Source organism: Dipodomys ordii, unplaced genomic scaffold (assembly GCF_000151885.1).
Source record: "Dipodomys ordii isolate 6190 unplaced genomic scaffold, Dord_2.0 Scaffold29, whole genome shotgun sequence".
In the NCBI taxonomy this organism is placed as follows: Eukaryota; Metazoa; Chordata; class Mammalia; order Rodentia; family Heteromyidae; genus Dipodomys; species Dipodomys ordii.
In genome coordinates this window covers 6,616,627-6,629,201 of record NW_012267245.1, presented here as the reverse complement: position 1 = coordinate 6,629,201, position 12,575 = coordinate 6,616,627, and the positions used below count along the sequence as shown (strand labels likewise).

General features: G+C 60.5%; 1 protein-coding gene across 1 annotated transcript in view; it reads left to right on the top strand.

Annotated features, from left to right (window-relative positions):
* Positions 1-8,877, top strand: part of Sema6a (sema domain, transmembrane domain (TM), and cytoplasmic domain, (semaphorin) 6A) — a 77,048-nt gene extending 68,171 nt beyond the window's left edge. The window contains exon 20 of the mRNA XM_013016017.1: positions 8,789-8,877. Coding sequence (XP_012871471.1) covers positions 8,789-8,877 — 89 coding nt within the window. The remainder of the gene's footprint in view (positions 1-8,788) is intronic.
* The last annotated feature ends 3,698 nt before the right edge of the window (positions 8,878-12,575 follow it).

Sequence of the window (12,575 nt, the reverse complement as noted above, 5' to 3'; positions counted from 1 at the left end):
GGACCCCAGGCCCAGCCATGGACCCCAGGCCCAGCCATGGACCCCAGGCCCCGCTGGGGACCCCCAGGACTGCGGGGTTCTGTTGTTTTGTGGGGGAGGGGGGCTCGTTTGGTTGTTTTGTTTTTTTCTTGTTTTTTTTTTAAATCATGACCATTAAAAAGAGGGGGAAAAGAAAAGAAAAATGGAGTCACTGACAGTTCTAACGCTAACCCCGGCCGGGAAGTGGACTGCGCCCAGCCCAGGGCCTCGCCCGCCAGTGTTAATGCAGCCCAGTGTCTGTGAACACACGCCCACGTGCACACACACACACACACCACACACACACCTACACCAGGCGGGGTGAGCGTGTGCCCTCGGCCTCTGCCCCTCCTGCGCCCTTAATCAAGTAACGTGTCGTTAACGCAAGTAACTATTTATTGTTCGCTTGTCTTTTTTCTTTTTTTCTCTTTTCTTGCTTTTTTTCTTTTGTCCTTAAAGAAGATTTCCTCCTCATCATGGGACACAGCTCTTCAGAGGCCACTGAAAGTTTCAAGCAAAACACACACACACAAACACACACACAACTATTTAACGTGAAATCCCTTAACTGGAATAATTGAGTTTTCTTTATTTTTACAATAAATTTCACTGAATAAAATACGTTGGAGCTGGAATTCCGAGCTTTGTGGGGGGCATGGGCGGTGATGGGGAGTCGGCCAGTCCCTGGGCCTGGCCAGTCTCTCACTTGAGTCTGACTTGAAAAAATTAAAAAATCAGTTGAAAAGAAAACCAGGAGAGAAGCTTCTAGAATGGCATCCAGCCGTGGCTTTTGTTGGTGGTCTTTTGCTTTCTGGGCAAGGCACCGACAGGAGGGAGGTACACACACACCCTTGAACTTCATTTCGTCCCCCACCCCAGCCTGGCGTGGAAGATACCAGAAAGAACTTGCCCACCGCAGTGTGAGCTCACAAACCTGCATGTGGCACCCACCGCACACAGCGGCTCCATCCGTCAGCAGCCTGTTTTCCCGCGTGTAAATCTGTGCCTGAACACCTCGAGTTGTGTGCACGTGTGAACTGTCCCGAGCAGCGGCCTCCGTTTCCTTCCTTTGGGGAGAAGCAGCAGCGCAGGTTTTTATTTAACCTTTCCTTCTCCCCCGCCTTCCGGAAGACTGGAGTCACGTGCACAAAGGAGGAAGAGGGGTGCCGGGTTCAAGGCCCCTGCGCCGCGGTACCACATGGGCCCCACCCCCAATCCCCACATCCCCGCTCGGACCGGCCTTTGGCTGTGCAGCCCAGCGGCCTGGCTGCCCCTGTGCGCTCAGGCCATTTCAGTACGGTGCCAGCTTCCCCATCGGGGGGCAGGCTGGCCTCCTCTCCCCGGCTGGCGGTACCCAGGGAGAAGACATGGGGAGGCAGGCCAGGCAGCCGGGTCCCCCTTGGAATCCAAGACCACAATGGATGTTACAGAAACCACGGCCCAAAGCAAAACAACAGCAACGAATTTAAGTTTCTTGACGGTTTTGTCGCTGTTGGGGTCATGGGGAGGGGGGGCAGGGTGGGGGGGGCGGAGGGGACAGGGGAGGGGATGGGGCAGGAAGGCGTGTTCATGTGCCCCAGCACACGGAAACCACCTCTGTTTACCAAGAACACAACTGCCGACATTATAAACCACAATGTGGGGGGGGGGGTGAGAAAAAGGAATCGAGGTAACTGAGGTATCAGGTGCTCTCCTTTGTCTGTTCATTGATCTTTTGGTTTAGAAACCAACAGGAACTTCACCGGAGGACCTGACAAGAACAACCGTGAAGGTCACCTTGAGTCACATGTGGATGGGGTGCCAGCCCTCTTCCCAGAATGCTTTGTTGATTGGCGCGGGGGGGGGGCAAGTTTTGTCGGCCGTGGGGCTTGAACTCTGGGCCTGGGCACCGTCCCTCAGCTCTTCAGCTCAAGGCCAGCGCTCTACCCCTTGAGCCACGGCGCCACTTCCAGTTTTCTGAGTGGTTTACTGGAGATCAGAGTCTCACAGACTTTCCTGCCCGGGCTGGCTTTGAATCTCGATCCTCAGATCTCAGCCTCCTGAGAAGCTGGATGACAGGCGTGAGCCACGGGCGCCCGGCTTGTTTTTGTTTTTGAATGTCATCCGTGTCCGCAGCCTGTGAGCCCCCCTGCCCTGAAACCATGAAGCCTTTGTTCCACAAGGACCGAAGAAATGAGGGTACCTTCTGCATTCCGGCACGTATGGGTGGTGTGGCATCCACTGGGCGCTTGCCCAAGGCCTGTCTGTGTCAGACCCGCACCCTGCCCCTCCTGCCAGGTAACCACACACACACATCCAGCATTGGAGCGTCCCTTCTGCGCCCACCGGCCTGGGCCTTCATTCCCCGCCCCCGCTAGACCCTGCAGGGGCCCCAAACGCGGACCCCTATTGGTCGCCAAGTTGTAAAGCTATTGTGACGTCAGCAGCTTTCCTCCGGTCTCCACCCCCCTCGCCTCCCATTCTCCACTTGCTGTGCGTGGTGCACAAAGAAAGCAGAAAAAAAGGAGCAAAAATGCCGAGAAGCCAGGGCAAGGCTCCGACAGGGAGTCAGCGAACCCCACGGCTGAACATCACCGCGGGTGTCCTTGGATACGTTCCTTTACCTTTGGTCCAAGCCCTGGGGTTACCCCCCCCCTGTCCCACACCCAGCCCGGAGCGGGGTTTTAGTAGAAGCCACACCTGTAATGAAAATGCAAGAACACACACACACACACACGCACCAACTCCCGGTGGCTTTATGACTTTTCTTTGTATGGGTTCCTTTGTCGTGGGATACTGACGGTGGGCTCTCCGGTCTGACGGTCACGGCGCGGGTTTTAGCACGGAGGGCCGGGACCCTGCCCCTATCCATCAGCCGCCGTGCTGGGTTTCCCTCCCCGCTTCGCATTTCTTCCCATGGGGCTCCCAAGTCGAGGATGGAGTTTTACCGGGCGGATTAGCGCTATGAAATGCCTGGATGAGGCTTTCCTCACGGGGGGATTGAAAAAAGAAATACTTAAGTAGCGAGGATTGTGTGCGGGCGCGCTTGCACGCATGGGCACGCCCCAGTCGTGGGGCTTGAACCTCAGGCTTCAGGATCTCTCAGCCTTTTCTGCTCACGGCCCGCACTGCTCTCTCTCGCTTCAGCCGCACACCTCTGCTCGCAGCATTCCGCTGGCCCTCACAGGCCTTCCGGGCTCCGCACCGCGATCCTCAGATCTCAGCCTCCCGAGTAGCTGGGTTGACAGGCGGGAGCCACCGGCGCCCGGCCAGAGCAAGCTGTCTTCTGACGTGTGGGAAAGTGGGTCTCGGCTCACGCCCTGGTCGGTGTCTTCCGCAGGGTCCCGAGCTGCTGCTTCCAGAGCGGGTCCCTGGCCAGCCAGCCTGCACCCGCAGAAGACGGCGTGGCTCATGGTGTAGCACTATGTGCACTTCTGAGAGTGACGTGAATGCGGGAGAGGACTGGGTCCACGGTAGAGGCCCAGGACGGAGGCTCCAACAATGTGCGGAGTCAGGATGGGGGGTGGGGGACTGGAGGGGGCACCGGTGAGACACGGGCAGCCTGGGCAGAGCTGGTTCTCCAGGATGGACCAGAGCTCGTCTTTCACCGGACAGAAGGAATCCTCTTCTCGTATCACTGCCCAGCTGTTCCCAAATACCACAGCACTGAGACCAGAGGGCCCGCAGCTGCTGGGACACAGCCTTTCGTTACAATAAATAAACAGAGAGGGCAGCTGAGGTGGGGGGTGACAGACAGCACACAGCGTAGCCACGCTGGACACAAACTCGGTGCATCAGAGCCACGCTGGCGAGAAAGACCCAGACAGCTCGGAGTGTCCACCTCCCCTTCCCTCAGGACCACACACACACACACACACACGCAGCCAGGCAAGCTCCAACGGCGGGATTGTGGAGCAAGCATCCCCGGGAAGGAACCTGATCCTTGTAGCTTCTGCCGCCGTCAGCTTTGTTCTGGTCTGGGGAAGAGGCGGCGACAGGTGCGGTCTGGATTGTAGGCCTGGTCTCAGACAAGCCAGCTTTCTAATCGTGTCTGCTTGCTCAGGGGCCCAAGGCTGTCCTTTGTCCCTGACTCGGATGGGCGGGCTCAGAAGGATCCAGAAACACAGTTTGTTTTGCTGGAGGGACGGGGGTAAGAGCGATGGGAAAGAAAGCAGCCGGGAAGGAAGTATGGTCGCTAGCGGCACCATCGTGTCCGGGCTGGGCCCAGGGACCGCTGGGAATTTGGCCTCCTCGGGATTTAAGACCCCGTGTCACAGGCAGGGCCTGAAACCGGTGCCCGTGTGCGTATCGATCGACCGCGTCTGCCAGACAGATGGGGTCTTCAGTGTTCCACTTAGAGCCTTGTGCCAGCCCCCTGGGGCGGGGGGGGTGGCTGGGGGTGAGGGAGGGGGACCCCAGGGGAGGGCCGGAGCGGGAGTCATGTACATCACAGATGGCAGGGTAAATGGAAACGAAATCTGAGCAAATCAAAGGAGACAGCCTGGGGGGGAGCGGCCGTCACGGGGGACACCGCGCACCCCGGAGACCGTCACGGGAAAGCCAGCCCCGCTCTGCGGAAGGTGGACGTTTTCTCGGTTCAAAACCAGGGTTCTGCCTCCAACGGGAGGGGGGCGGACGGACGTTCTCTCCGATGGGGATGGGACCCGTTTCCCAGTGTCTGGCAGCGGCCTCCCTCTTCCCAGTCGTGCTCAGATACAAGACTCCCCCGAGAGTGCTCGCAGGGCCAGGCTGCGAGCGGCCCGGCCCACGCCAGAGGGGAGCCTGACGCTGGGAGTGGACCACAGAGGCACCAACACACAGGCCACACGCACCAAAAGCCAGGACGCCCGTGCGGAACCGGCCCGGCTCCCCGGGGCTCTGGGCTGGCAGCCTACCATCCTCCCTACGCCAGAACACGCAGCATTCCCTCACCAGGGCCTCCTGGGAGCCTGGATCGACCTGGAAACGCAGCTGTGCTTCGGGGCCCGGCCTGCTGGTGTCCACGGGGGAAAGCCTTCCGCAGCCACCTCCTCCCCCCAGAAAGCTGCTCACACGACAACCAAGGCCCCAAAATAAAGGCTGCACGCATGCACACACGTATGTACATGCACATGCACACGCGTATGTACATGCACACACACATGCACACACAATATGTAAAAACCCAGGAGGGGCCGGGCACTGGTGGTTCACGCCTGTGATCTTAGCTGAGATCTGAAGAGCAGGGTTCAAAGCCAGCCCTGGCAGGAAAGTCCGTGAAACTTTTATCTCCAACAAACCACTAGAAAACCAGTAGTGGCGCTGTGGCTCAAGTGGTAGAGCGCTAGCCTTGAGCTGAAGAGCTGAGGGACAGCACCCAGGCCCAGAGTTCAAACCCCACGACCGACCAAAACAAAAAACGCCAGCTTCAGGACAGCACTGGGGACCCTCAGCCCCTCAAAGGTGACCACAGGCAGGTCTTACCCAGGGGTCAGGGCTGGTACGTGCTATGGCCACACTCCTTCTGTTGGATCGTGTGTGTGCGTGTGTGTGTGTGACAACATCACTGTTGAAGGAGACACAGGCGTTGGGTGATTTGGATGCTCCTTGCTGTTTAATTTTATTTAAGAGCCAAAGGTTTCTTGCCCCGTGTCTCCAGGGTGAAGAGCGGGCCTGCGATCCCATTTCTCGCTCGGGGAGAAAAGGAGATGTGTCAGGCGTCCGAGTGGGACTAGGTGCTGGTCCTCCTCCTTTCTGGCGCTGTAATTTAAGCGGCGTGAGCCCGCGGGGATGGGCTGCGACTGGAGGTGGAAATTACCAGGTGTCAAGCATCTGCAGCTCCTTTTAATTAAGGGACTCTCACAGCCAGATCAAACGCGTCTCCTCCTCACCCAATCTGCGGGCTTGGGAGCCAGAAACCCAAGGCATTCAGGTGTCTTCGGGACAGAGGGACCCTGAAACCTTCTCTTTGGTTAGCCTGGCCGTCAGCTGCGTCTGATCTGCGGGGGTGGCGTCCCCGCGTTGGGGTGATCTTGTCCCGCTATGTGAAGAAAGCATGGCGGCCACGTTCTGCTCCGCTGCCGGCCTGGCATGTGCCCAGCACCTGTGGCCACGCTGCCCGCCGGGGGCGGTTCAAAGCCAGGCTAGGCAGGAAATCGGAAGTGGCGCTGTGGCTCCAACGTGGTAGAGCGCTCTCGCCTTGAGCCAAAGAAGCCCAGGGACGGCGCCCAGGCCTCAAGGTCAAGCCCCAGGACTGGCAACAAACAAACAACAACACAACGCAACACAAAACATCATGGGCCACGCGCAGTCTAGGAAATGATAGGTCAACAATCATTTCCCACCTGGTGTTCTCGTTATCTGACTACCACGGGTAAGGGGGTCCCCTCCACACACCCCAGAGTTGAAATCAAGGCTATCTCGGCTGCCCACACACTTGGAGGGTCCAACCTGCCAGGCGCTGGACTGTGGGCCAGACACCCAGGTCACTGAACCCTCGCCAGAACCCTGACAGGTGGGCACGGAACATTCAAGAACCTCCCCAGGCTCGCTGCGCCGGGCATTGGTGTCTCCATCCCGTGCGGTCAGACTCCACGGGACGCTGCGGGGATGGGGGTCGGGTGAGACCCCCCGAGACCCTCTACAGCTTCCAAGGCTCCAGCACGGGAGGTAGTTGGGAGCGTTTGCTCCTGATGCCGTCTGGTATACCTGGGGGCAAAGGCTCAGCCTTCGGGAGACAAAATAAAAAGACAGCACGATCTGATTTCCCCGACGCCAGCAAAGTCAAGCCCACGTGGTTAACCTCCGATAGAGGCCGGTCTCCTTCCCAGAGGCCGGCGGTAGATTAAGCTTTTCTCTCTCTCTCTTCAGGTTGCCTGCGAAGCCACCTTTTATGAGATAGGATGGTTCAAACAATTTTGCAAAAGAGCAGAAGACAAAGAATACATTTTTACACCGCATTGGTTTCCTAGGAAACTCTGGGGTGCGGGTAGCAGGATAGCTCTGCCAGGTAGTTCAAGGACCGGGGTGTCTGTGCTTACTTAGTTTGGGGAGGGGGGCGTGTTGGATTTCCCCCCACGGTAGAAGCCCAATGAGGGGGCGAAAGGGGCTGAACAGACCCATCCCCACGAGTCCCTGCCGCCTCTCGTTAGCTGACTACCGGCTCTAGGCGGAGAGAATAAAACACACACACACACACATTGTTTGAGCCAAGTTGTCTTCAGACTTTCTGGAACAAGTTCAAGTAGGAAAGTGAGGAGTTAGAACGTGCGTGTATCCAAGACTCCGGGGTGAAGAGCAAAATGCTGCTCGAAAGAAATTGGGGGGGGGTTGATTGCGGGGGGGGGGGGAGGGGCCACAGGCAGGAGTGTCAGTCCACAGCGGATGCCCTCTGACCTCTGGGCCCCTAACACTGGTGGATGACTCTTTCCCAGGATCCACTGGGGCTGATGCCAGAGTGACAGGGACCTTCTTGATCACCCCGGTGTAGCCCAGCTTCCAGAGCATTCCAGGAGCGCGCACGTGCGTGTGTGCGCGCACACACACACACACACCCGTCCGGGATGAGGAGTTCCTGGCTTTGTGTAGCAGACAGACCCACACAGCAAGAAGCCGCATCTTACGTTCATCTCTGGTGGATCACTGACGCCCCGCCCGCTTCCGACAGGCCACGACAGCCCAGACCCCGAACCCACGTCAGAAGCCGGAGCCCACCGGGAAGGAAGCCTGGCCCGGCTCTAAACTTCCCGTCCTCGAGGGGGTAAAAGGGCAGGAAGCGCACGGTGCTGGGCTCGCGCCAGCGGCAGGAAGCGGATCAGGGGGAGAGGCGCGGGGGGCTGAGCCAGACGGGCGGGGCGGGCAGCCGGTGCCCCCTTCCAGACGGGCTGGCTTCACTCACAGGTATTAACGGGCATCAGCTTGGGTGAAAAGCAAGAATAAATTGGACACCAGTGGCTCACGCCTGTCATCCTAGCTACTCGGGAGGCTGAGGTCTGAGGATCGCGGTTCAAAGCCAGCCCGGGCAGGAAAGTCCGTGAGACTCCTATCTCCTATAAACCACTCAGAAAACCGGAAGTGGCGATGTGGCTCAAGTGGTAGAGCGCTCGCCTTGAGCTGAAGAGCTGAGGGACAGCGCCCAGGCCCAGAGTTCAGACCCCACAACTGACAAAAGAAAAAAAAATTCAAGAATCAGAACCCAGTGCTTCCATTCAGGGGAGGAGCCCTGGGCACCTGAGCACTGGAGAGAGAATGAGGGGCAAAGGAGCAGGTGGGGGGCGCAGGTGGGCTGCCCAGGGAACAGCCGACAAGTAATCAGACCCCGAAAAACCTGCGTGAGAAAGGCCATTCCTGTCTAAGGCTCTGGCATGGCGCCCGGCCCTGGAGGTGTGGTACACAGCCTATAATCCCAGCACCTTGGGGTGCTGAGTTCGAATCCTGGGCTTGTGTATTTGCTCAGGCGCCTCTCCCGGTACCCAGGCATCTGCACGTCCCAGCCCGAACGACAGGTCAGCCCCGCCCCGCGGGCCCCATCCCCTCCCCGTGCTCCTTCGAGACACAGAACGAGAAGTCCGAGACCCGCTCATCTTAAAGCAGCCGCCGCCCAGCCCCGCCCAGGAGAGGAGAGGAGCCGGCAGCCGGGCGCTGCTGCCCAGAATAAACCTGGGAGTTTGTGAGCCGGGGAATAAAAAACAAAAAAAGACAAGGCACATCTGCGAGTCATCTAAAAATACGCCGGGCGGGAGGGACGCACGCTTCTCCCGCTATCTCTGAGCAGCCGCAAGAACAGACATGTGGCCTGTCCCCCTGTGTGCAGATCACACCGGCGGCCGGCGCTGTAGAGAAGCCCAGGCGCTCCGCTCTGCCCGGGACGGAGCGGACGTGGACGCGGGCAGAGCCTCGTGATCGGGGTGCGGGGGTGACATAAAAAAAAAGCACCTGCGCGCCGGTGACTCAGGCCTGTCATCCCAGCTACTCAGGAGGCTGAGAGCTGAGGATCGCGGTTCAAAGCCAGCCCGGGCAAGAAAGACTGTGAGACTCTGATCTCTAATGAACCACCAGAAAACTGGAAGTGGCGCTGTGGCTCAAGTGGTAGAGCGCTCGCCTTGAGCTGAAGAGCTGAGGGACAGTGCCCAGGCCCTGGGTTCAAGCCCCACGACCGGAAGAAAAAAAAGACAGCTGTCCTGCATGTGGTCAGTGAGTGACCGGGCCACGAGACCATGGCTTCAATAACCTCCAAGCCGCCAGCCTCCAAGCTGCCAGCCTCCTCACTACCAGCCTCCAAGCTGCCAGCCTCCAAGCCGCCAGCTTCCTCACTACCAGCCTCCAAGCTGCCAGCCTCCTCACTACCAGCCTCCAAGCTGCCAGCCTCCTTGCTGCCAGCCTCCAAGCCGCCAGCCTCCGAGGTTCTGGGCAGAATCGATCGATGCACCTTCTCTACACAGGTCACTGCCAAAGCTGGCTTCCACGGGGCCCATGCTCCACGTCTGAAGAATCTACCAGAAAGAGAGACGTCTCCGTGGTTTGGACACGTGGGCAGTGACGTCGGCAACGCTGAATTACGACACCGGAAATCCCGAACTGGACCTTCTTTGTTTCCATCCAGCCGAGACTCGCCTCCATTGTATGGCCCCCGCGTCCTGAGCAGGACCCGACCTGCTGTTTGGTATTCTGGGTCCTTCCATGGGGGCTGTGTGATGTCATGGCTGGCCGGCCTTTGGGAAAAACCCAGGCGTGACTCGGTTTCCCCTCCGGTGTGTGTGAGAACCAATCTCCCGTAGCCTCAGGCAGCGACGCCGCCACGCCACCGGCTCCCGAGCCAAGTGACAATGACAGTCCATTCCCCCCAAGCCCCTTCTGCAAACGTCCCCCCAGCTCTCCATCCGGCGAGTAAAGACCAACCGGGGTGGGGGTGGCGTGTGCGGTGACCCCAGCCCTTCGGAGGCTGAGGTAGGAGGACCACGGTTGGAGGCCCCCAGCCCCGTGTTCCAGCCCCGGAACACTCGGCTCTCTGTCTCCGCAGGGAAGGGAAATCAAACCGGGAGAAGCAGAAGGTGGAGACTTACACATGTCCGCAGGGGAGCCCGAGCCGAGCCCCCCGCCCCCCCCCCGGGCCTGGGGACCCCCCTAGCTGGGGGAGGGGAAGGCCGCGGCCTGAAGACGGGAGGGCTGCGTTCAACGCGGGCTTCCCCGGGGGAACCGGGCCGGCACCCCGGGGTGGGCACGGGCCGGGGAATGAGCTGGAAATGTGGCGTTGTGTCAGTAAGGCTTCCAGGGCCCGCCTGGAGTTGGTATCCAAGCACCAGGCCCGTGGGTTTGGCCGTGGGAGACCACGGAACCGCGCTGCGCTCTTGCTCGGCGTCCTGTCCAGTCCCGGGTCCAGGTGCCCGCAGCCACGGGCGCCCTCCCTCCCGCCGCGGCCCCCGCCTGGCTGCGCTCTGCTTCTCCTCCCTCCTCCTCCCGGCCGTCTGTCTGTCCGTCCGTCCGCTTGCCTTCAACTCCTCCCCAAAGGATCACACACGCAGGGCTGGCGGAACAATAAGACGTGAGGATTGTGCAAAGGTCGGCGTCTGCAACTCTGCGGCGGGGAGTGGCGAAGCCGGGGTCCCCCCCCCGCACCCCCCCATGCCCCCTTCTGACGGGGGTCGGAACCTCACCGAACCACCGGAAAAGCAACGCAGCTGGTGGGCTGGAGAAGCTCTTGGCGTCTCCTGTGGTTTGCTTAGATGTTTCCTCCCCGTGAACAGTAGCTCGGCCTCGGACAGAAGCAGGGGCCGAGGCTTTACGAATCCTCCAGGCCCGAAGAAAGATGGAGCAGCCGCTCCAGGAGGGTCACGTTCTGGCCGCGTCCGCCTCCCGCTCGCCCCGCTGGTGAGCCCACGCCGCGCCCAGCGGCGGCCGTGATCGGCCAGCGATCGCTACGCCCGTGCTGCCCACAGACACACGTGGACGCCCCTCCGAGGGTCATGGGGTCTCTGCAGAGGGAGGCCCAGCAGAGGGAGGCTCCGCGCACGGAGGCCGGGCCCACGTGAAGTGGCCAAACCCAGGCCCAGCGGGATGGAGGGGAGAGGGGGACTGGGCATCCAGCGGCCAGGGCCACCCAGGCCCCGGGGCGTGGGGTGCCCAGCGCGGTGGAGGGTGGAAGACAGAAATGGCATCCAGTACAGAGAGGGAGGAACATGGGGACGGGGCCCACGCAGAGTTCCCGCTTCACACCGCATGTTCCACTCGCAGCTCCGACCTCAGTCATCTTCCTGAGACTCCCACCGGCCGCCCGGATGTGAGAGACTCCACACCACCGGCGCCCCTCCCCGGCCTCCCTCAGCTGCACGCGGCCGTCAGAGCCGGAGGGAGCGAAACCGACGGCCATCTTCTCCAACGCAGGTACGTGCGGGGCGCCGGGGGCTCACGCCTGTCACCCCGGCTACTCAGGAGGCTGAGAGCTGAGGATCGCGGTTCAGAGCCAGCCCGAGCAGGAAAGTTCGCGAGACTCTGATCTCTGGTGAACCACCAGAAAACCAAGCAAGTGGCGCCGTGGCTTCAGCCTTGAGCTGAAGAGCGGAGGGACGGCGCCCAGGCCCTGAGTTCAGGCCCCACGACCGACACAAAACACACACAAAAAATGAACCATTTCACCCAGACACACCACCCCGCCAGGAGCCGCCCGCCTTCCCTCGGACCCCGGCCAGCACGCGCTCTGCCGGACCCCACACCCCAGCGGCCATCTGGAGAGTGTCTTTGGGGAACGCTCACCTTGGGGCCCAGGAAAAGCCCCCCTGGGCCTCCAGCGCCCACTGGACGGCCAGGCGAGAGGCCATCCTGGAGACTCTTTGCTTGTGTTATCCTAAAGTAAACAGGCAGCAGAGCCTGGTCCCCAAGCCAGGGCCAGCGCCGGCCCGGCTCAGGGGAGGGGAGGGGAGCAGAGGGGAGGGCAGCGGAGGAGAGGGGAGGGCAGCGGAGGGGAGGGGAGGGCAGCGGAGGGGAGGGGAGGGCAGCGGAGGGGAGGGGAGGGGGAATGTGAGCGAGGAAGGCTGAAGGGGCCCAGCCGGAGGTGCTGGGAGACAAATTGACCTGCCACCTGCAAATGGCCCAGCGCATCTGGCCGGGAAGATGCTTCCAGAAGCCCGGATCCCTGCAAAGGGCTGTTCTGTGGGCTCGGAAATGCTACCTCCTCCACGCTGATTGAACCCGGGGCCTGGGCACTGTCCCCGAAAGCCCGCGCTTCCTGGACCACCCTATTTCTAGTACTGTATCCTACAATCAAGCCGGGCCCCCCCCCCCGCTCTCTCTCTCTCTCTCTCTCGTATTTGGTGCTGAGCACATAGCTTCTGTTCATAACCACACTAGCTCATTCTCAGGAAACAGCTTCCCACCACTGAGGGGAGGGGCGACCTGGGTCGGATCCAGTGCCTGCTGGCACCAAGGAGTGTGTTGGAAGGGCAGGGGCCTGGCAGCCGGACTCACCACATGTGGCACTCAGCATGGGACGTCAGTGCCGCACAAACATTTGTATCTCGGTTTCACCAGGGCCGACTTAGGTGCTTCAGAAAACGCCATTGCTCCTCTGAGCCTCACATTTCTTCAATGTCCCATCCTGCCCCCCC